Source organism: Bos indicus, chromosome 25, assembly GCF_029378745.1.
Source record: "Bos indicus isolate NIAB-ARS_2022 breed Sahiwal x Tharparkar chromosome 25, NIAB-ARS_B.indTharparkar_mat_pri_1.0, whole genome shotgun sequence".
Lineage (NCBI taxonomy): Eukaryota > Metazoa > Chordata > Mammalia > Artiodactyla > Bovidae > Bos > Bos indicus.
The window spans coordinates 5851361-5875493 of NC_091784.1; the positions used below are offsets into that span (position 1 = coordinate 5851361).

General features: G+C 44.3%; 1 protein-coding gene across 7 annotated transcripts in view; it reads left to right on the forward strand.

Annotated features, from left to right (window-relative positions):
- RBFOX1 (RNA binding fox-1 homolog 1) overlaps positions 1-24133 on the forward strand; it is a 2439741-nt gene that overhangs the window by 592089 nt on the left and 1823519 nt on the right. For all 7 annotated transcript variants that reach the window (XM_070779612.1, XM_070779617.1, XM_070779611.1 and 4 more), the window contains exon 4: positions 8395-8427. In XM_070779612.1, coding sequence (XP_070635713.1) covers positions 8395-8427 — 33 coding nt within the window. The remainder of the gene's footprint in view (positions 1-8394; positions 8428-24133) is intronic.

Below are 24133 nucleotides of genomic sequence, written 5' to 3' on the forward strand. Positions count from 1 at the left end.
TCCCCCATCCTCTGTCTGCCCACCCTGCCACAGCAGATTACAGACAGGCCTCAAAGTCTGTGGGTACCATGTTCCTGGATAAGCCAGAGCTCCCTGTGTCAGGGGTGAATCTCACATGATTATGACCATAAAATCGACACTGAATATAATATGTAGAATTCTAATTAATTTCAACATTTGCTTTTCTTTGCTGCTATTGTTCAGTCGCTAAGTCATGTCCAACTCTTTGTGACCCCAAGGACTGCAGCACGTGAGGCTTCCCTGTTCTTCACTATCTCCCAGATTGGCTCAAACTCATGCACAGAGTCAATGATGTCATCTAACCATCTCATCCTCTGTTGCTCCCTTCTCCTGCCCTCCATCTTTCTCAGTATCAGGGTCTTTTCCAATGAACTGGCTCTGTACATCAAGTGGCCAAAGGATTGGAGCTTCAGCATCAGTCCATTCCAATGAATATTCAGGGTTGATTTCCTTTAGGATTTGATCTCCTTGCTGTCTAAGGGACTCTCAAGAGTTGTTTCCAGCACCACAATTTGAAAGCATCAATTCTTCGGCACTCAGCCTTCTTTATGGTCCAGCTCTCACATCCTTACATGACTACTGTAAAAGCCATAGCTTTGACTAGGTGGACCTTTGTCAGCAAAATGATGTTTCTGCTGTTTTTTAATATGCTGTCTAGGTTTGCCATAGCTTTCCTTCCAAGAAGCAACTGTCTTTTAATTTCATGGCTGCAGTCATCATCCACAGTGATTTTGGAGCCCAAGAAAATAAAATCTGTTACTGCTTCCATTTTTCCCCATCTATTTGCTATGAAGCGATGGAACCAGAGGCCATGATTTTATGTTTTGGAATGCTGAGTTTTTTTTTCACTCTCTTTCACCCCCATCAAGAGGATTTCCATATATTTTTGTAAAAGTAGAATTATAAGTCATAAATGAAATGAAATCTACCTCCAATTGTCCACAGGCCCACGACTCCCTACTGCATCACCGTATGGCCCACCTTCTCCTCTGTGTCATCATATATATGAATGGGAAAGAGAGCTGTTTTGAGTTCTGCCTTCAATGAGACAAGCCAACATTTCTGTAGATTCTCTAATGGGAACAGTAAAACTTTGTTTTTTAAATCATATTTTAAATGTATGTTTAGCTTGGCAAATAATATACGGATACATGCTCAATGAAAAATTTTCATACAATTCAGAAAAATAGAAAGTTCCCCATGACTTTCCTCAAACCATCAAGCCCCAGTCACGTTCCAAATTCCTCCTTAGAGGTAAAACTTTGGTTGGTTCAATGTATATCCTCCTAGACATGTTTTTAGACATACATCTGTGTGTGTGTGTGTAACTGAAGAGGTGAGTATGGGAGGAGGAATGATACCAAACCAAACTTGGGTTCTCTACCCCATCTGCTGACACTGGCTTGTGGTGAAGAAAATGCAGAGTTTATTGCAGGTGCCAAGCAAGGAGTCCTGGGGGCTAGTGCTCAGAAGCACCCAGACTCCCTGTTGGGTTTCAGGGAGATGTGCTTATTTGTTTATTGGCTGTGCTGGGTCTTCACTGCTGGGAGGGCTTTCCTCTAGTTGCCATGAGTGGGGGCTTCTCTCTGTTCTGGCTCATGGGCTCCAGAGCACAGGCTTGGTAGTTGTGGCATACACACTGGCTTGGTTGCTCCACAGCAAGTGGGATCCTTTGGGACCAGGGCTGGAACCCATGTCCTCTACATTAGCAGGCAGATTCTTTACCACTGAGCCACCAGGGAAGCCCTAGGGAGACATTTTTTAAGGCCGGGTGGTGGAGGGGAGCCACAGAACATATGATCAGCTCCTGCACAGCTCTCTGATTGGTTGATGTCGACTTAACAGGGTGATGTCCCAGGGGCTAACATTATCAATTTTTAGGCACCTGTAGGTCTGGGGGCTATGTGCTCATGGTCATCAAGCACTTCTTCCCTTTGGTGTGGGTTTTAGCATCCATGAAACAAATCATAAAATGTGCATCAGATACTGTTATCTAGATACATCAGAGAGGAGCTAAAGCAGAGGCTATGGGGAGCGGTCTGTCCTGGGAAGGCCCCATAGGGTCCTGCTCAGTTATAGGAATATATAAGGTATATGTGTGTGCTGTGCTTAGTTACTGTGTCATGTCTAACTCTTTTGTGACCCCATGGACCGTGGCCCACCAGGCTCCGCTGTCCATGGGACTTCCCAGGCAAGATACTGGAGTGGGTTGCCATTTCCTTCTCCAGGGGGTCTTCCTGACCCAGGGATCAAACCCACATCTCCTCTATATCCTGCATTGGCAGGAGGATTCTTTACCACTGAGCCATCTGGGGAGCCCCCAAATGTTTACATACTTCAGTTAATTTTTTTTAGAATATTGGTATCATTGTATGCTGGAGAAGGAAATGGCAATTGCTTCTAGTATTATTGTCTGGAGAATCCCATGGACAGAGGAGCCTGATGGGCCACAGTTTATGGGGTCACAGAAGAGACAGATGTGACTTAGCGATTAAACAACAATGTTGTATGTGCTGTTCTCCATCTTTTCTTGTCCATTAGCAGTATGTGTGGTAGAATTTTTCATGTCAAAATGTTGGGATTCAGCCCATTCATTCTGGTTGTAGCATACTATTTTATAATGTGGCTGGACTGTAATTGATTTGGCTTAGAGCATCGGAAACTGGCAGTCCAGCAGCCACATCCAGGTTACACGTGTTGTGTTTCACTGGAGCCATTCTTTGCTTTCATAATTTGAATGCAAATGGCTTTAACAGTGTTTGAGAAATGTCCTTTTCTGTTCTGGTACCAGTGGTCCTATGTGCAGGGCGGCAAAGGCAACACATGTAAGGAACAGACTTTTGGACTCAGTGGGAAGAGGAGAGGGTGGGATGATTGGAGAGAATAGCCTTGAAACATGTACGTTACCATATGTAGAGTAGACAGCCAGGGGGAATTTGATGTGTGACACAGGGTACCCAAAGTTGGTGCTCTGTGGACAACCTGGAGAGACAGGGTGGGGAGGGAAATGGGGGGGGGTTCAGGATGTGGGGGACACATGTATACCCATGGCCAATTTGTACTGATGTATGGCAAAAAAGAAGCTGACGTAGAACGGTTCTATGAAGACCTACAAGACCTTTTAGAACTAACACTCAAAAAAGATGTCCTTTTCATCATAGGGGACTGGAATGCAAAAGTAGGAAGTCAAGAAACACCTGGAGTAACAGGCAAATTTGGCCTTGGAATACAGAATGAAGCAGGGCAAAGACTAATAGAGTTTTGCCAAGAGAATGCACTGGTCATAGCAAACACCCTCTTCCAACAACACAAGAGAAGACACTACACATGGACATCACCAGATGGTCAACACTGAAATCAGATTGATTATATTCTTTGCAGCCAAAGATGGAGAAGCTCTATACAGTCAACAAAAACAAGACCAGGAGCTGACTGTGGCTCAGATCATGAACTCCTTATTACCAAATTCAGACTTAAATTGAAGAAAGTAGGGAAAACCAGTAGACCATTCAGGTATGACCTAAATCAAATCCCTTATGATTATACAGTGGAAGTGAGAAATAGATTTAAGGGACTAGATCTGATAGATAGAGTGCCTGATGAACTATGGACAGAGGTTTGTGACATTGTACAGGAGACAGGGATCAAGACCATACCCATGGAAAAGAAATGCAAAAAAGGAAAATGGCTATCTGGGGAGGCCTTACAAATAGCTGTGAAAAGAAGAGAAATTAAAAGCAAAGGAGAAAAGGAAAGATATAAGCATCTGAATGCAGAGTTCCAAAGAATAGCAAGAAGAGATAAGAAAGCCTTCCTCAGTGATCAATGCAAAGAAATAGAGGAAAACAACAGAATGGGAAGGACTAGAGATCTCTCCAAGAAAATCAGAGGTACCAACTGGAGCCTATTATACAGAGTGAAGTAAGCCAGAAAGAAAAACACCAGTACAGTATACTAACGCATATATATGGAATTTAGAAAGATGGTAACAATAACCCTGTGTACGAGACAGCAAAAGAGACACTGATGTATAGAACAGTCTTATGGACTCTGTGGGAGAGGGAGAGGGAGAGGGTGGGAAGATTTTGGAGAATGGCATTGAAACATGTAAAATATCATGTATGAAACGAGTTGCCAGTCCAGGTTCGATGCACGATACTGGATGCTTGAGGCTAGTGCACTGGGACGACCCAGAGGGATGGTATGGGGAGAGAGGAGGGAGGAGGGTTCAGGATGGGGAACACATGTATACCTGTGGCGGATTCATTTTAATATTTGGCAAAACTAATACAATTATGTAAAGTTTAAAAATAAAATTAAAAACAAAACAAAACAAACAAAAAAACAACAAAGGAACATTTCATGCAAAGATGGGCTCAATAAAGGACAGAAATGGTATGGACCTAACAGAAGCAGAAGATATTAAGAAGAGATGGCAAGAATACACAGAAGAACTGTACAAAAAAGATCTTCACAACCCAGATAATCACGATGGTGTGATCACTGACCTATAGCCAGACATCCTAGAATGTGAAGTCAAGTGGGCCTTAGAAAGCATCACTACGAACAAAGCTAGTGGAGATGATAGAATTCCAGTTGAACTATTCCAAATCCTGAAAGATGATGCTTGAAAGTGCTGCACTCAATATGCCAGCACATTTGGAAAACTCAGCAGTGGCCACAGGACTGGAAAAGGTCAGTTTTCATTCCAATCCCAAAGAAAGGCAATGCCAAAGAATGCTCAAACTACCGCACAATTGCACTCATCTCACACGCTAGTAAAGTAATGCTCAAAATTCTCCAAGCCAGGCTTCAGCAATATGTGAACCATGAACTTCCAGATGTTCAAGCTGGTTTTAGAAAAGGCAGAGGAACCAGAGATCAAATTGCCAACATCCGCTGGATCATGGGAAAAGCAAGAGAGTTCCAGAAAAACATCTATTTCTGCTTTACTGACTATGCCAACGCCTTTGACTATGTGGATCACAATCAACTGTGGGAAGTTCTTCAAGAGATGGGAATACCAGACCACCTGATCTGCCTTTTGAGAAATTTGTATGCAGGTCAGGAAGCAGCAGTTAGAACTGGACATGGAACAACAGACTGGTTCCAAGTAGGAAAAGGAGTACGTCAAGGCTGTATATTGTCACCCTGTTTATTTAACTTATTGCAGAGTACATCATGAGAAACGCTGGACTGGAAGAAACACAAGCTGGAATCAAGATTGCCGGGAGAAATCTCAATAACCTCAGATATGCAGATGACACCACCCTTATGGCAGAAAGTGAAGAGGAGCTAAAAAGCCTCTTGATGAAAGTGAAAGAGGAGAGTGAAAAGTTGGCTTAAAACTCAACATTCAGAAAACAAAGATCATGGCATCCGGTCCCATCACTTCATGGGAACTAGATGGGGAAACAGTGGAAACAGTGTCAGACTTTATTTTTCTGGGCTCCAAAATCACTGCAGATGGTGACTGCAGCCATGAAATTAAAAGATGCTGACTCCTTGGAAGGAAAGTTATGACCAACCTGGATAGCATATTAAAAAGCAGAGGCAATACCTTTGCCAACAAAGGTCCGTCTAGTCAAGGCTATGGTTTTTCCTGTGGTCATGTATGGATGTGAGAGTTGGACTGTGAAGAAGGCTGAGCACCAAAGAATTGATGCTTTTGAACCGTGGTGTTGGAGAAGACTCTTGAGAGTCCCTTGGACTGCAAGGAGATCCAACCAGTCCATTGTGAAGGAGATCAGCCTTGGGATTTCCTTGGAAGGAATGATGCTAAAGCTGAAACTCCAGTACTTTGGCCACCTCATGCGAAGAGTTGACTCGTTGGAAAAGACTCTGATGCTGGGAGGGATTGGGGGCAAGAGGAGAAGGGGAAGACAGAGGATGAGATGGCTGGATGGCATCACTGACTCGATGGACATGAGTCTGAGTGAACTCCAGGAGTTGGTGATGGACAGGGAGGCCTGGCGTGCTGTGATTCATGGGGTCACAAAGAGTCAGACACGACTGAGCGACTGGTCTGATGTGATCTGATGGCAAAAAAATCACAATATTTAAAGTAATAATTCTCCAATTTAAATAAAATTTAAAATGTTTTAGAAGCGTCTTGTTATCACCAACAGTGCTTCCATCAACAGCCACGCCTACTCCTCTTTGTTGATGTGTGTTTATCTAAGGAAGATGCAAGAAGCAGGCTTGCCTAATAGGGAGGAATGAAAGGGGTTGTGTGACCCGAAATACACAACGTTAGGAGACTCAGACTAAGATTATGAAGCAGAGGAAGTTAGAGAGGGCACCTGAGAACTGTATTGTCATGCACTGCCAGGGACCTGCAGCTGTTGAATGGCATGCTTCACTTTACACACGCGTGTGTACACACACACACACAGAGCTATGTAGCCAGGGACCTTCTGCACTTGTGCTTTAGGGATATGGCCACTCTTTTTGGGACCAGCTGCTTTCCCAGCCCCACCACAGAAAGGACAGAGGGCAGGGAGGGAAAGGAAGGTAAGGGCGGAGGTGCCCTGGGCTCCGATATTCATCACACCTTGGCGGTTTCCCCATGGCTGGCCCCCGGACTCGTACCTTGCTAAACCTCAGGACACTAACTAATGCATCATTTTGGCTGAGGTCAGTCTAAAGTCTTGCCTCCTGTTTAGCAGACTGATGACACTTGAAAGCTGCCCAGTGGGAAGTGAGCACTGCCTCAGCTGCTTCTGGCGCTGATGGCTTCAGCGAGGGCTGGTCTAGTTCCCTGGGGGTGAGCGCCGGAGTGAGGGTAATGGGAGCCGGGGGGGGGGGGCGGGGGCTACAGGCCTGTTCATCTAACTCAGGAACCCATGCATTCTTAAGCCCTTAGTTGATTCACAGCTGTGAGCTGGTATTGGCTTGTCTTAGTGAGCTTGGGTTACTCGGGTTACAAAATACTATAGACTGGGTGGATTAAACAACAGGGGTTTGTTTCTCCCAATTCCGGAGGCTGGAAGTTCGCCATCAAGGAGCCAGCAGGGTTGTGTCTGGTGAGAGTTCTCTCTGTGGATTTCACGTGGTCACCTTCTTACTGTGTCTTCATATGGCCTTTTCTTGGTGCAAGAAGGTGAAGAGAGAGACAGGAGGCAAACTCTGGTGTCTCATAAAAGGCCCTATCCCATCCTGTGGGACTCACTCAGACCTCATCTAAACTTAATCATCTCCCGAGGGCTCACCTCCAGATACCATCACATTGAGGGTTAGAGCTTCATGAATTTGGAGTGGGAGTAGACTCAACTCAGTTCATAGCTGGCTGGCAGGAAAATAAGGCCGAGGATGGCCAGGTCAGCCTCAGGTGTAAGTAGAGAGTTGTAGGGGAGATAATTCCTGGAGTCATCAGGGGAAAAATAACACCCTATCTGCCCCTAGATAGGAGGTTCCCTCTCTGCATATATGAACTTGGTGCAGGTGTGTGTGCTAAGTTGCTTTAGTCATGTCCAAATCTTTGAGACCCTATAGACTGTAGCCAACTGTAGCCTGCCAGGCTCCTCTGTCCATGGGATTCTCTGCAGGTGAGAATACTAGAGTGAGTCGCCATGCCCTCCTCCAGGGGATCTTCCCTGCCTAGGGATTAAACCCACCTCTCTTATGTCTCGTGCATTGGCAGGCAGGTTCTTTACCACTAGTGCCACGGGGGAAGCCACCTTGAAAATGGTGGGTGGAGTCTAAGTCAAGTCCTTTAGTGCAGAACGGGCTGTGGGTAGGAGCCTGAAAGTCTGTGACTTTTTCTTGAGCTTAAATCTAACTTCCTCTACTGAATAACTTTCTGAGCTGGAAAAGATTACTTTTCTTCTAAGCTCAATACTCTCAGCAATGAAATGGGATAATAAAAGTTGTTCTGGGGATGACATAAAGAGCATGGCACAATCCTTGGCATCGCTCTTTAGTTCAGAGTGTTTGAGGCATTTTGGAACAGAAGGTTGCAGTTTCTGTAGTTTGTAGTTGTACCTTTTCAGAACACTGACTCAAAACTTTAAGGGAAAAAGAACCCTCCATGTCTTCAGTGCCTTTGCTTTTTTTGGTGTTCATTTAATCATTATCAGTGCATGGGCATTGCACACAGCCCTTCCCCTTTTTTCTTCCTGGCAAGATTGTTATAATGTGTTGAAAATATTAATTATCCTCTTCACCTTATTCACAGGACTGGAAAAACAAATCTTGCTCCTGTGCTTGATAGAAGAAAAAGCACCTCTGTGTGTGTGTGTGTGTGTGTCCGTCCCACCCATTGTCCCCTCGGGTCATAACAAATTATTGATGCCAGTTCCTTTAAAAAGACAATTAATCCAATTACCTTCTTGTTGAATCAATACTAATGTCTTTTTTTCTTTTAACTTGCAGGTTTCAGCAAGCCTGGCTGCCAGCACAACTGAGGTAGGAAATGTGGTTTTGTTGTCTCTTTGGAGGACTTTCTGAAACCATTTTCTTCTGTGATGCATGAAGTGGGTGCTGTGGTTGTGACTGTGCTCTGCACAGTCTCCTGGAGATTTGTCTCGTGTGTTGTCAGTTGCGTGGCTTCCGCGGTGCTGGGTTTGGGGCCGACTGGGTCACCCCTGGTACTCTTTGTGGACTGCATGCTGAGTAGCCTGATAAAGATGGTGGATGGCCTCAAAGCTGGGTCTCCCACTTGCTTCTGTCTTGGTGACTCCAGAGTCTGGATATCCACATGATGACTCTAGCTCTGTCGAGACAAGTCCTTGCTTCAGCGGTGAGACCTCCATCTGTCTCTCTGGTGGTTTCCATTCCTTCCCTCTTTTTCCTTTCCCAGTTCACCTTCTGGGGCAGTAAGGGAACTGTGACTGATGCTGACAGTAGGTAGAGACTTTGAAAAGATGTTTATCAGCAGTCCCCAGCAGGGTGACCATCCGTGAGGAATTGTACATGATGTCACTGAGTGGGTTCATGCAAAATACACCCAGGGCCGTGGAGCCGTCATCCCAGTTGCAAGTTTGGCTTGAGTGTATTGAGCAATAGGCGTTGACCAGGGCTTCCACAGCCTCGGTTCTGTGTGACTTCATGCATCCATCACTTTCCCTGCTGAAACTCACTTTTCTCATGGACTCAGTGAGGGTAACTTGGCTCCTTTGGACCCGTCACATGGTTGTTGGATGGTCATATGGACTAAGGAGTGTGAAGGCAGATGCTGGCAGCTTTCTACAAAACTTGACGGGAGATTGTTGCAAAGAGTGGAAACCAGTTCAGATGTCTGCATGCTTGGATAGGATAGCTTGGTGTGCAAAAGTGTTCCAGAAACTGTGGTTCACTGGGCTCCCCAGGTGGCGCTAGTGGTAAAAAAACCCACCTGCCAATGCAGGTGATGTAAGAGACACTGGTTTTATCCCTGGGTAGGGAAGATCCCCTGGAGGAGGGTATGGCAACCCACTCCAGTATTCTTGCCTGGAGAATCTCATGGACAGAGGAGCCTGACGGGCTACAGTCCATAGGGTCACAAAGAGACAGACACGACTGAAGCGACTTGGTATGTGGTTCATGAGTGGTGTGAATGTTACTTTAGATGCCTGGTGAGGCAGATCATTGGGAGGAGAAGAAGGTCAGGATGTGAAAGGATGGAGAGGGGTAAGGAGCTGCTAGTCCACCTGCTTCCTGATGATCTTGGGGCAATTCCTCAGGCCAGTCATGTGTCCACCCGAAGCTCCTTGCCTCGTTTTCAGAGTGAGAATGACAATACATCACACAAGGTTGCTGAGAGCATTAAAAGGGCCTTGCTGTGTTTACTCTTTTGATTTATTCTCAACAGAGAACCAGTTTCCATGTATCCAGTGCCTACCACATACCATTCACCATGTAAAGATTTCACATGCATCAGCTTATAAAATCCTCACAGAAATCTCAGGATGTATCCACTATTGTAGTTCCCACTTCACAGAAAAATAAACTGAGGCTCAGAGAGACTCAGTGACTTTCCTAGAACAATTCAGCTAATGAGAGAGAGAGAGAGAGAGTGAGTTGGGATTTCTAATTGTGTCTAGCAAGGTACAAAGGGCTGGCTGTTAACTTTCATGCCATGTGTCTTAGTCAGTTCATGGACTGGGGGACTTAAACAACAGAAATTCATTGTTCAGAGTTTAGACAGATGGGAAATTCAAGATCAAGGTACTGGCAGATCCGGTGTCCACTGAGGACCCTCATTCTGGTTTTCAGATAGTTATCTTATTGTATCCTCACATGACATGGAAGCTGAGAGAGCAAGTTCTTCTGTCTCTTTTTGTTGTCATTGTTCAGTTGCTCAGTTGTGTCTGACTCTTTGTGACCCCATGGTCTGCAGCACGCCAGCCTTCCCTGTCCTTCACTACCTTCCGGAGTTTGATCACATTCATGCCTGTTGAGTCAGTGATGCTATCAACCATTTCATCCTCTGTCATCCCCTTCTTTTCCTGCCTTCAATCTTTTCCAGCATCAAGGTCTTTTCCAATGAGTCAACTCTTCGCATCAGGTGGCCAAAGTATTGGAGCTTCAGATTCAGCATTAGTCCTTCCAATGAATATCCAGTATCCAATTAATATCCAATATCTCTTCTTACACAGAAACTAATCCCACTCCTGAGGTTTAATCACCTCCAGACCACCTCCCCCCCGCCCCACCTCCTAATGCCATCACCTTGGGGGACAGGATTTCAATATATGAATAGCAGCATGTAAACCACCCAGATCATGGCCTGGTGCATAGTGGGTGTTAATAAATGGTAGCTCTGTCACTCCTTGAGGACTGACTCTGCTTTCTGTCAATAGATCATATCTGCATATGTCTCAGTGCTCTAGAATCAGCACCATGGACAGATGCCTGTTTCCTATGATCCCCATCCCCTGGAGAAGAAAATGGCAACCCACTCCAGTATTCTTGCCTGGAGAACTCCATGGACAGAGGAGTCTGGCAGGCCACAGTTCATGGGGTCACAAAGAGTTGGACACACACTCATCTTCTCTACCCCTCAACCCCCCAGGAACAGTCTCACATTTGTGCTTCATTTGGCAGTTTAAAACAAATAATCAACAATTAAACATATGTTGCCCCTTTTCAATTTCACAGAAATCACACATGGCAGGATTTTTGTTATCCTTATTTCCAAATTAAAAATTGGAGTTTTGGAGACTCGCAATACTTTAAACTTAGTTGAAATAATGTTTAATGTTCTAGCAATTCCACTCCTGCTTGTGTGCCCAATGGCCACCAGAAGATGTACACAATAATTTTCACAGAAGCTTTATTTATCATAGCCAAAAAATAAACAAACTTAATGTCCATTAACAGGATAATGAATAAATTGTGATATAGTCATACCATGGAATATAGGATGCTAACCAAAAATAGTTATCAATGGATATAGGAAATAGCCTTTATGAATTTTAGATATATATATGTTTAAATATTGTGACTTTTTAAAAAGTTTTTGTTTATTTGTGGCTGTGCTGGGTCTTCATTGCTGCATGAGCTTTTCTCTAATTATGACAAGCAGGGGCTACTCTGTAGTTGCGGTGCACTGGCTTCTCATTGTGATAACTTTTCTTGTTTTGGAGCATGGAATCTAATGCACTGGGCTTAAGTAGTTGCAGCCAGTGGGCTTCAGCAGTTGTGGCTCCCAAGCCGTAGAGCACAGGCTCAATAGTTGTGGTACACAGGGTTTAGTTGCTCTGTGGCATTTGTTGATGCTTTTTGTTTTAACCAGGTAGCTTCATTGTTGTCCTTGGTATACAAATTATATACCATGAAGTACATTCATCTTAGGTGCTGCTGCTGCTGCTGCTGCTAAGTCGCTTCAGTTGTGGCCGACTCTGCGACCCCATAGATGGCAGCCCAATAGGCTCCCCCATCCCTGGGATTCTCCAGGCAAGAACACTGGAGTGGGTTGCCATTTCCTTCTCCAATGCGTGAAAGTGAAAAGTGAAAGTGAAGTCGCTCAGTCATGTCTGACTCTTAGCGACCCCCACATGGACTGCACCCCACCAGGCTCCACCGTCCATGGGATTTGCCAGGCAAGAGTATTGGAGTGGGGTGCCATTGCCTTCTCCCATCTTAGGTGCAGAGCTCCATAAATTTCACACATGATGGTACCCTGTGTAACTATATCTAGACGAAGGTGTTGAGTATTCCCATTGCCCAGCTGGCTCTCTTGTGTCCTGACCTAAAGGTAATCCCTTCCTGGATCAGGGATTGAACTCATGTCTCCTGCATTAGCAGGGGGATTCTTTACCACTGAGCTACCAGGAAAGCCCAGAGTAATAATGTTGAGTTAAAAATACATCCTGTATGATTTCATTTACATGTAAAAGAGCACCCACCTCTGAGTGGGTGATAAAAGTAACCATCTGGGTTACCTTTAGGTCAGGACACAAGAGAGCCAGCTGGGCAATGGGAATACTCAACACCTTCGTCTAGATGTAGTTACATAGGGTACCATCATGTGTGAGATTTATGGAGCTCTGCACCTAAGATGAGTGTACTTTATGGTATATGATTTGTGCATCAAGGAAAACAATGAAGCTACCTGGTTAAAACAAAAAGCAGCAACAAAACTGAAAAAAACATAGCATAAAAAGTATAACACAAGATAATGAAAACAAGGGAATGAGGAAGTGTAGAGCTGTCAGCATAGAGACAAAACTGTGGATCAAAAATAGCCTAAGCTCACCCATTCATCACCCATTCATTCATTCATTCATTTTAATTCCAGAATCCTATGTCACCGATGGAACAGGTTTAAAACATACACACACAACTTTTCCTTTCTCCTAACCAGCGTTTCCAAGGCTAAGTTATAATTGTTGGAGCCAGATCATATTTTTTGCACTACTGCAGGGAGGTAACCTTTTATTAATTGAATTTCTAATGGCAATTCATCAAAGCAAGCGATCACCGTTATTTAATGTGTGATCCATATTCATGGCATACTCTGTTAGGTAAATAATAGTGGCTCTGAGAAAGTGCTTCTGTGAGGTCCTTTTCCTTCTCAAATGACTTTCCTTTTCTTCCCCCTAAGTACAGACAAACAGTTGTAATTTAAACAGAACAAACCCCACCTGTGGAGGAGACGTTGGTAAAGACAGACAAGAAGAATTACAAACCCACAGAAGCAGTGAGAATGAATGGCTTTGCCAGTTCCCTTTCTCTCTGCAGATTGACAGTGAATATGTGAATAACGTTTGCTAAATCTGGACTTTGAAAACATGACAGTGAGCTGTTTGTGCCAATAATTTTTCATGGCATATGCCACCCCTCCCCGCCCCACACACAGTTTTAATAAGATGGCACATGGACTATTGAGAAATGTTAAAACCCTGCAGAGGAAAGAGCTTTATCTTCTGACCAAATTCTGCCCAGCAATGTTTATGACAGCTGAAGAATTTATCTTAAATTCCCTCTGCTTGCCGCAAAGCACATGGCCCTTTGTCCCCAAGCAGCCTGTAAGAACCAAACTAAGATGTCACATACATAATATAACAGATAAATGGCCCAATTTTCATGTCCACATGATGAATGGAATGCAAGTTCAGCACACACATATTTGCACATTAATTGGCCCTGCATGGTTCCATTTTGTTCCTGAGTTGCTACTGTACGTCTCCTGGACTCTTTCCCCTTCGGAATCATTAAGCCTGTTTTATCGCACAAATGCATACACATCTCCCCCTCTGTTTGTCGTCACGCAGCTTGCCCTGCTGTGAGAGAACCAAGTAACCTGGGCTCAGCCACTGGATTGCAAATGCCTGCATCTGAGTTCTCTCCACCTCCGACTACAGGGTGGCTCAGAGATCTGAGACCCAGCCCCACAGTGGTTGCACTGACAGCTAGACAAAGGAGGTTGTAGGCAAGGATGTTTGGGAAAAAAAAATCATTTCTTTTCAGTTACCAGTTGGTTTCTTGCCTCACCTTAATGATTTCCTGTTGATAGTTTAATGGCAATATAAACCCCGTGGAGGGCCTCAATTTTGACAAATTGGCCGGCTCCTATTTCATGGCAAAGTGATCGAAGTGAGATTGATTGATATTAGTCTCGCTATCCCAAATAATTGCAGTGGGAAGCAGTGCAGTTGGCAGAACCTGGTGGCCTCAGAGAAAGGTACGTGGGATCTCGCTTCCACCAATCCCTGTGTCCATCTCGAAGGAAACTTGAACCCAGGCCAAGGAATCATGCATTTTTCTTGTTTCAATCCCGAGTCTCAGAAAAGCAGATCCAGGGGTTACAGAGCCTCTGAATACTCTGGCCCAGTTGGAGAGAAGCCAGAACTTTTGAGAAGAGACTGAATTTCTTTTGCTGTGAACAAAAGGCCAGTGCTGGCTGTTCCAAGTCACTTGTGAAGTGAGAACATTTTATAGGAGAAAGTTGAGCTACTGCGCTGAGAGGGTTACAGTGGGGAAAGCTGCGCTCTCTGGAGTCTTAGAGATGGGATAAGAATCATGGGTCCACAATTTATAAGTTATATGCCTGCGGTCAAGTCACTTCACTGATGAACAGGTCTCTTATCCATACAATGGCAAGGATGAAAACCACCCCCTCAAAAGATTGATTTGAATTTGAAAATTTCATAATCCAAAGATAGTACCTGGCACAGAACAAATGATCCACAATTGTTATTTTGCTTCCTCACACAATTTTTATCTCTTGTATAAAGTAAGAGCACAAATAAATAACTAGAAGTTTAGCTTGAGACTCGTGGCTTTGCAAATGTGCTTTGGTGATTTTGCATCATGGCGGACCCACACCTTAAGCAGGCAGCTTATTTAAGTGCAGGTCAGGAAGCAACAGTTAGAACTGGACATGGAACAACAGACTGGTTCCAAATAGGAAAAGGAGTATGTCAAGGCTGTTTATTGTCACACTGCTTATTTAACTTACATGCAGAGAACATCATGAGAAACACTGGGCTGGAGGAAGCACAAGCTGAAATGAAGATTTCCAGGAGAAATATCAATAACATCAGACATGCTGATGACACCACCCTTATGGCAGAAAGTGAAGAAGAACTAAAGAGCCTCTTGATGAAAATGAAAAAGGAGAGTGAAAAAGTTGGCTTAAAGCTCAACATTCAGAAAACTAAGATCATGACATCTGGTTCCATCACTTCATGGCAAATAGATGGGGAAACAGTGGCAGACTTTATTGTTTGGGGCTCCAAAATTTGCAGCCATGAAATTAAAAGATGCTTACTCCTTGGAAGAAAAGTTATGACCAACCTGGACAGCATATTAAAAAGCACAGACATTACTTTGTCAACAAAGTCTAACAAGGCTATGGTTTTTCGAGTGGTCATGTATGGATGTGAGAGTTGGACTATAAAGAAAGCTGAGTGCCAAAGAATTGATGGTGTTGGAGAAGACTATTGAGAGTCCCTTGGACTGCAAGGAGAACAAACCAGTTAATCCTAAAGGAAATCAGTCCTGAATATTCATTGGAAGGACTGATGCTGAAGCTCCAATTCTTTGGTCACCTGATGGGAAGAACTGACTTATTGGAAAAGACAGTGATGCTGGGAAAGATTGAAGGCAGGAGGAGAAGGGGACAACAGAGGATGAGGTGGTAGGGTGGCATCACCGACTCAATGGACATGAATTTGGGTCAACTCTGGGAGTTGGTGATGGACAGGGAGGACTGGCGTGCTGTGGTTCATGGGGTTGCAAGGAGTCGGACACAACTGATCGACTGAACTGAACTGAATTCAATCAAAGTCCATAGCCTTCTTCTCTCCATCAAGGGCAAGATCCACTTGAAGATCAGCAAAGCTTCCCAATGAGCACACAGTTCAGTTCAGTTCAGTTCAGTTCAGTCACCCAGCCGTGTCCAACTCTTTGTGACCCCATGAATCACAGCACGCCAGGCCTCCCTTTCCATCATCAACTCCCAGAGTTCACCCAGACTCATGCCCATCGAGTCAGTGATGCCATCCAGCCATCTCATCCTCTGTCATCCCCTTTTCCTCCTGCTCCCAATCCCTCCCAGCACAAGCACACAGACCTCGTCTAATTTACCCAATCACGTTTTGAGAGTCTTCTCTGTCCTTGAAACCAGCTCCAAAAAAAAATGTTTAAAGAACCATAGAAAGAGTCATCCGGTCTTTATTCAAGGGTCCAGAAATCTCAGTTGGAGACATGATTGGTCTTTTATAAAGAAAAAAAAATTTTATTTTGTATTGGAGTATAACTGATTAACAATGTTGTGAGTTTCAGGTGAACAGCAAGGACCTAGCCATACATATACATGTATCCATTCTCCCCCAAACTCCTCTTCATCCAGGCTGCCACATAACATTGAGCAGAATTCCCTATGCTACACAGTAGGTCCTTGTTGGTTATCCATTTTAAATATAGCAGTGTGTATATGTCCATCCCAAACTCCCTAACTATCCCTTCCCCCCAGCCACCAAAAATTCATTTTCTAAGTCTGTGAGTCTGTTTCTATTTTGTTAATAAGTTCATTTGTATCATTTCTTTTTAGGTTCCTCATATACAGGATTACAAGGGATATCATACAATGCTTCTCCTTCTCTGTCTACCTTACTTCACTCAGTATGACAATCTCTAGTTTCATTCATGTTGTGACAAATGGCATTATTTCATTCTTTTTAGTGACTGAGTGATATTCCATTGTATATATACCACATCTTCTTTATCCATTCCTCAGTCCAATGGACTTTTAGGTTGCTTCCCTGTCTTGTCTATTGTTGATGGAGATTTAAGTGGCAGCTCTTCTATTCCAGGGAAAGAGCTAAGTCCTGGGATCCATATGTGACTTGAACATACAATCTTACCCTCAAAGAACATATGGACCAATGTGGAGGGGAGCAGGCTATATTGTAAATGGTATAGTGTCCTTTGTTTTGTGATGGCCAGCATTCTTGTAAGAGCAAAGCCCTCTCCATAAACCCTACTCCATATTCCTTTAGTTTAGGGTCTGGGCTCAGACATAAGTGGGCTGAGAGGGGAGTATGGTATATATGGAGGCTTCCCAGAGTGGGTAAGGTACAGACTGGAGGCTTGAAGTCAAGAAAAGCAGAGAAGGCGAGAAAAGGCACAGATGAGAAAGCACTTGCATGTTCAGGGAATAAGTGTTAAAGGGGTACGTGAGCTGTGAAGAGGAGTGGAAGTGGTCAGGGTGAACTTGGAGAAACAGACCAAGATCCTCCTGGAAACTGAAGGGGGAGAGGGTTATGAGAAAGGGGCAGGCCCTGGATGATTCACTGGGGTCAAGGAGAGTGAGCCCCAGGTTGATGGGTCTAGACTTGTCAGGTGGACAATCATTAATGTCCTCAACAACAGCTTTCCCAGTGCTGGTGGTGGAAGACAGAAGTGGAGCCTTAGGGAGTAGACTGAAAGAAAACAACTCATATGTAGAATATGGACCAGTCTCTCAAGGGGCAAGTGGTTGAGCCAAAGCAATGATGCTCCCTGGATTGAAGGAATTTTGAAGACGGCAGAGGCTGGGTCGCGTTTGTCATATGCTTGAAGAACGGGCCTCAGAGGATACAAAGATGGGGATCAGAGCACAGGTGGGGTTTACATGCTGGAAGGTGAGCAGAGTATCCCTGAGGGTAAGCTGCTTTGGTCACCATTGTGTCATCGGGGACCAGCATGAAGCCAGAGAACTACAGTCTTAATTGGACTGAGAAAGGAGACATTTTTTGCTGTGACATTAAGAAAGAATGTCAAAAGAAGAATAGCAAGGAGAGATAAGAAAGACTTCCTCAGTGATCAGTGCAAAGAAATAGAGGAAAACAATAGAATGGGAAAGACTAAAGATCTCTTCAAGAAAATTAGAGATACCAAGGGAACATTTCATGCAAAGATGGGCTCGCTAAAGGACAGAAATGGTATGGACCTAACAGAAGCAGAAGATATTAAGAAGAGGTGGCAAGAATACACAGAGGAACTGTACAAAAAAGATTTTCATGACCCAGATAATCATGATGGTGTCTCACTCACCTAGAGCCAGACATCCTGGAAAGCAAAGTCAAGTGGGCCTTAAGAAGTGTCACTAAAACCAAAGCTAGTGGAGATGATGGAATTCCAGTTGAGCTATTTCATATCCTAAAAGATGATGCTGTGAAAGTGCTGCACTCAATATGCTAGCAAATTTGGAAAACTCAGCAGTGGCCTCAGGACTGGAAAAGGTCAGTTTTCATTTCAATCCCTAAGAAAGGCAATGGCAAAATGCTCAAACTACCACACAATTGCACTCATCTCACATGCTAGTAACATAATGCTCAAAATGCTCCAAGCCAGGCTTCAGCAATATGTGAACCATGAACTTCCAGATGTTCAAGCTGGTTTTAGAAAAGGCAGAGGAACCAGAGATCAAATTGCTAACATTGGCTGGATCATCAAAAAAGCAAGAGACTTCCAGAAAAAATGTGTATTTCTGCTTTACTGACTGTGCCAAAGCCTTTGACTGTGTGGATCACAATAAACTGTGGAAAATTCTGAAAGAGATGGGAATACTAGACCACCTGACCTGCCTCTTGAGAAATCTGTATGCAGGTCAGGAAGCAACAGTTAGGACTGGACATGGAACAACAGACTGGTTCCAAATAAGAAAAGGAGTACATCAAGGCTGTATATTGTCACCCTGCTTATTTAACTTATATGCAGAGTACATTATGAGAAACGCTGGGCTGGATGAAGCACAAGCTAGAATCAAGATTGCCAGGAGAAATATCAATAACCTAAGATATGCAGATGACACCATCCTTATGGCAGAAAGTGAAGAAGAACTAAAGAGCCTCTTGATGAAGGTGAAAGAGGAGAGTGAAAAAGTTGGCTTAAAGCTCAACATTCAGAAAACGAAGATCATGGTATGTGGTCCCATCACTTCATGGCAAATAAATGGAGAAACAGTGGAAACAGTGGCAGACTTTATTTTTCTGGGCTCCAAAATCACTGCAGATGGTGATTGCAGCCATGAAATTAAAAGATGCTGACTCCTTGGAAGGAGTTATGACCAACCTGGATAGCATATTAAAAAGCAGAGGCAATACCTTTGCCAACAAAGGTCCGTCTAGTCAAGGCTATGGTTTTTCCAATCATCATGTATGGATGTGAGAGTTGGACTATAAAGGAAGCTGAGTGCCAAAGAATTGATGGTGTTGTAGAAGACTCTTGAGAGTCCCTTGGACTGCAAGGAGATCCAACCAGTCCATCCTAAAGGAGATCAATCCTGGGTATTCATTGGAAGAACTGATGTTGAAGCTGAAACTCCAATACTTTGGCCACATGATGCGAAGAGCTGACTCATTTGAAAAGACCCTGATTCTGGGAAAGATTGAGGGCAGGCGGAGAAGGGGATGACAGAGGATGAGATGGTTGGATGGCATCACCGACTCAATGGATGTGAGTTTGAGTGAACTCCGGGAGTTGGTGATGGACAGGGAGGCCTGGTGTGCTGCAATCCATGGGGTCACAAAGAATCAGACACGACTGAGCGATTGGACTGAACTGAACTGAAGAAAGAATGGGAGAGTAAGTGTGGATGAATTTTAAGGAAAAGGAAGAGACCAACAGAGCTGATGGCTGGCAGCCCTCATATACCCAGTGAGTAGCAGAGGTAGAATTGAGAGTAAAAGAGGGAAAGATAAGCAGGAAGAGGGACGCTGATGGGAAGCACTGTGCAGAGGGTATTGATCAGTGAGGTCTGTCCTGTAAACGGGCATCTGGCAGCCCCAGGGGCGGGACCTGAGCTGACAGCAGCAGCCCTGGACACACCATGCCATCCACCACATGCATACTACGCGCTGAGCACTGCGTTAGCTTCATGACGCTCTTTACGAGTGTCACCATCCATACTTCACAGAGGAGGAGACTGAGACTCTAAGAGGTGACATACGTTGGCCACAATTACATAAGAATTAAATAGCAGGACCAATGTCTGAATCAGTGTCTGACTGCAGTGCTGGGGCATGCTCAACTATGAACTTGACTGTTGTGTGTACAGGCTATGGAGTCCAACGCCTGGCTTCAAACCCCAGCTCCAGCATTTCCCATCTCCAGACCCTGCTGGAGATGAAACTGGGGCAAATTTCTTAACCTTTGCATGTCCTGTTTGCCTCCTATATAGAATGAAGATAAAGAATGAACCTTATAACTTTTTGCCCCCATTTTTATTTTTCAATTAAAAAAATTTTTTTTTATTGGAGTATATGCTAGTTTCAGGTGTATAGCAACGTTTTTCATATACATATACCTATTCTTTTTCAACTTATTCTCTCATTTAGGCTATTATAGAATACTGAATAGAGAGCCCATTGCTATACAGTGTGTCCTGGTTGGTTACCTATTTTAGAACCTTATAGCTTTTTGGTGAAGGTGAAAAGTCATGGTATAAATTGTGGGAGGCAATTAGCAATGTTACCTGGTGCACAAATAACCCTTCATATATGCTAGTCATTGTAGTTATTTTTGTTAGGGTTCTTGGGCGCTCCTTCTGATGTACAGGAGGAAAGATCAGGGTGTCAACTAAAACCAGTTCATAGTCTCTAAACTGAATGGATTCATCAGATCTTGAGCCTTCCAGAAACACCTCAACCCTTGGAAAGTAAGTAAAGGTCCCTGAGAAAGGTGAGCAGTCAAAAACATTCTCTTTCTACTGCTTATATCAGAAAAAAATTGGTTTCTGTTACTCTGAGCTTTTGAGGATGAGTTAGAAGAATCTCACCACTTGTACATTGCGATGAGGTTAATGAAAAAGAGTAACTAAAGGGAAAGAAAAAGTCCGTTGGGTCTTAATTAGTATCTGACTATATGCCAGGCACTCTACAAGACATTTTATATAACTTATTTAATTGCACCCTTACAAGAGCCCTGTGCAGTGACTACTAGTATTTTTCCTATTTTACAGATGAGCAAACCAAGGTTCAAGTTTCTTAATTAAGCAAGTTACAGAGTTCATAGGAAAGGGATCAAGAATCTCATCCATGACTCTCAGACCCCAAAGTCAGCTGAAGTGACAAGCTTAAACTGGAAGTTACCTCCTGTTTCTCAGAGACATAGACTGGGCCTCCCAACTCCCGTGAGAAAAACCCAGTCTCTCCTCTTCTCCTTCTCCCTCCTGCCCGCCTGCCCCTGCCACAGCTCAAACAACCTCGTCAACTCTCTGTTTCAAGATGTTGTGAGGGCCCTGTGATCACAGAGCCCATTCCCACACCATAAATTATTTCCTACAGTTTTGACACCATTTATTTCCATAGCATTATACACTCCAACCTTCTGACTACTTAAGATCAAAAGGTATGCTCCGGGCTCACATCTCACTCAGCTCTCAGACTCGATGCACCAAATTAGACCCAACAGCAGAGGCTCCAACCTGCCAGGGTCTGTAATATTACATCACTCCGATAGTTTAGCCCATCTTTATCAATGGCAAAGGAGAAACGAACTGATCCACGGGGGTGGGGCTTCCATGGAGGAGGCTTAAAGATGTGACAGTTGAAGGGGAGTGTTGGGATGTTCAGAATCAGCCTGGGTGGTAGGAATTCAACTGGCTGTGGAAACCGAGGCCAAAGGCAAAGCTTTGTAACAGGCCAGAGAAGGAAAAGCTCCATATGGGGAACTGTGAGCTGCCCCTGAGAGAATCATAGAAACACTAGAGAACAAGAGGGAAGAGGGATTGTGGCTGGAATCAGCCCGGGCTCAGAGGTTCTGGAAACCTGTGGACCACATACTCATTAGCAGATGGATCTGTTTGGAGGAGCATGCACTGATGCAGAAAGCGGAAAGGGCATCTATTTTTACATCACTATTTTTTTGAGAGCCTGATGGCTCAGGTAGTAAAGAATCCACCTGCAATGCAGGAGACCCTGGTTCGATCCCTGGATCAGAGAGATCCCTTGGAGGAGGGCATGGCAACCCACTCTGGTTTTCTTGCCTGTGGAATCCCATAGCCAGAGGAGCCTGGAGGGCTGCAGTCCATGGGGTTGGAAAGAGTCAGACACGACTGAAGTGACTTAGCACGCACACATGTAAAATGAATAAGACACATCTCCTGCTCTCATAGAGCCCCAAACCTAAAAAGATACACAGATGGATGAACAGATGCTTTTTATTCAAGTTCTGAAATAGAGGAGGATTCAAGGGAGAGAATGAACACCTAGAGGGGGTGATCAAGTCATCCTCCTCTCCCACCCACCCCTGTGACCTAGCATTGAGGTCAGTAAGAGGCACTGGGGGTCGTAGCCCTGGATACCATGGTGCATGGCTTATTTTAATCATCTGGACCAAGTTTGGCAAACAGCAGAGAGACTGCCTTGGGTTTACTGTGCATATAGGTGAGGGATGGACAGGAGAATTGGGAAATCCCCCAGACATGTGGATTGGCACCTGACTGTAGGGGCAGCAGGAAAGAAGACCCTTGATGACGGTGGTGGTGGCCGTGAGAACAGCCAGCATTTATTGGATGTCCTCTGCCTGCCAATCACAGTGCTGAGAATTTTACATGGATTACCTCATTTCTTCTTTCCAGCAGACTTGTGTGGATAAGTATTCACATAAATAACCTTCATTTAATGGGTGAGAAAACCAAGGCTCGGAAGAGTTGATGGGATCCATTCATGGCCTCACGGCTAGCAGGCAGAGTTAGTGTTTGATTCTAGGCAATTTGCCTTTGGCACCAGCAGCCCAGCTAAGATGGGGGAAGCAGGCTTGAACACCCCCTTGGGTTACAGTCTGATTGCTCAGCACAAACCTCTCATGACAAATGATGTTAGCGCACACTGGAGAAACTTCATGACTGAGCCTGCTTCTCAGCACTAATGTAGCTTGACTCGAGGCTGATATTCCACTTATCTCCCCAGAATGACAATTAGGAGGAGAAAAAAAAGAAAGAGTTATTGCTATTCTGGCTTCCTCTATTGAGCTATGAATAAATGATGATAGCTGTGAAATAGCATGGTGTTTAGATCATTTCTGGTAAATTAAAAAAAAATAAAAATTGAATAAAGTGGTAATCCATGTAGCCAGTTAAACAAGAGGAGCGGAACAAAATTGGTAAACTCTTTCAGTGTCTTCCTGGCCTTGTCATTCTAATGTAATTAGTTTGCAAAAATATCAATTAACACTCAAAACAGCTGACACGTTTTACATGCTGGTTTGAAATGTGTTAATTACGCCTTATAACTTTGCCCTTGTACCATCCCGAGCGGCGCCATAGACAGGGATTCTGGTCCTCCATGCCCTCCTCCTTACATACTGGGGGCAACATGGATACTGAGAGCTTTTTGCATTGCTCAAGAGTTCCGTGAACCTTTGGTGGGAAGGAGAGAGAACGGTGTGTAGGAATAGCACCTTGGTGGTTCAGCTAATGTCTACAGACATGGTGTCTCGGGAGGCTACCTCACTTCCAATGAGTAAATGCTGTCCTGGGTCAGCAGGGTTTGCAGATGGAAGGCAGACACTGGAGTGAGTGACCTCTGAGCATCTCTCCTTGGACTACATTCAGTCTTTGGACTAGATTCTGTCCAGATTTGCCAGTGGACTATCTACTCATGCCCTTGTAGATGGTACTGAATTCTAAGTGTGTCTCGTGTAGACCTAGCCATTGTCATCATTAAAGATGTAGATATTGTGTGTTTCTTTGTGGTTTTCATAGTTAATATATTAGTCAGGAGAGGTTAGGAGGTGCTGAAGTAACAGGTTAACCAGGAAATCTCAATGGCTCACCCAACAAGTCTTATTTCTTGCTCAGGGGACCAATCCAGTGAGCACAGAGTGACTCTCCTAGGGAGCTCTCTCCTAGTGATCGAGCTATACAGGCTGCTCTATCCTGTATCTCCACCATGTCAGCACACACCTCCACCATCCCTATGGCAGGGGAGGAAAGAATGAGGGAATCTCACATGTCTTTTTCACTGTCTCAGCACAGAAATGGCACCCATCACTTTCACCCACAATTCACCAGCTAAAATGTGTCCCACTGTGCCCACAGGCAAGGAGTTTGGACATGTGAAGCTCCCATAGTTATTCCATGAGTAGTAAATACCTGCCCTGTGTGATAATGATGATAATAGTCATCTCTATTGTCATCCCAACCACCATGCTTCACCAAACCCTACACTGTGGTTACGTGGCAGTCGCTCTGTTTTAC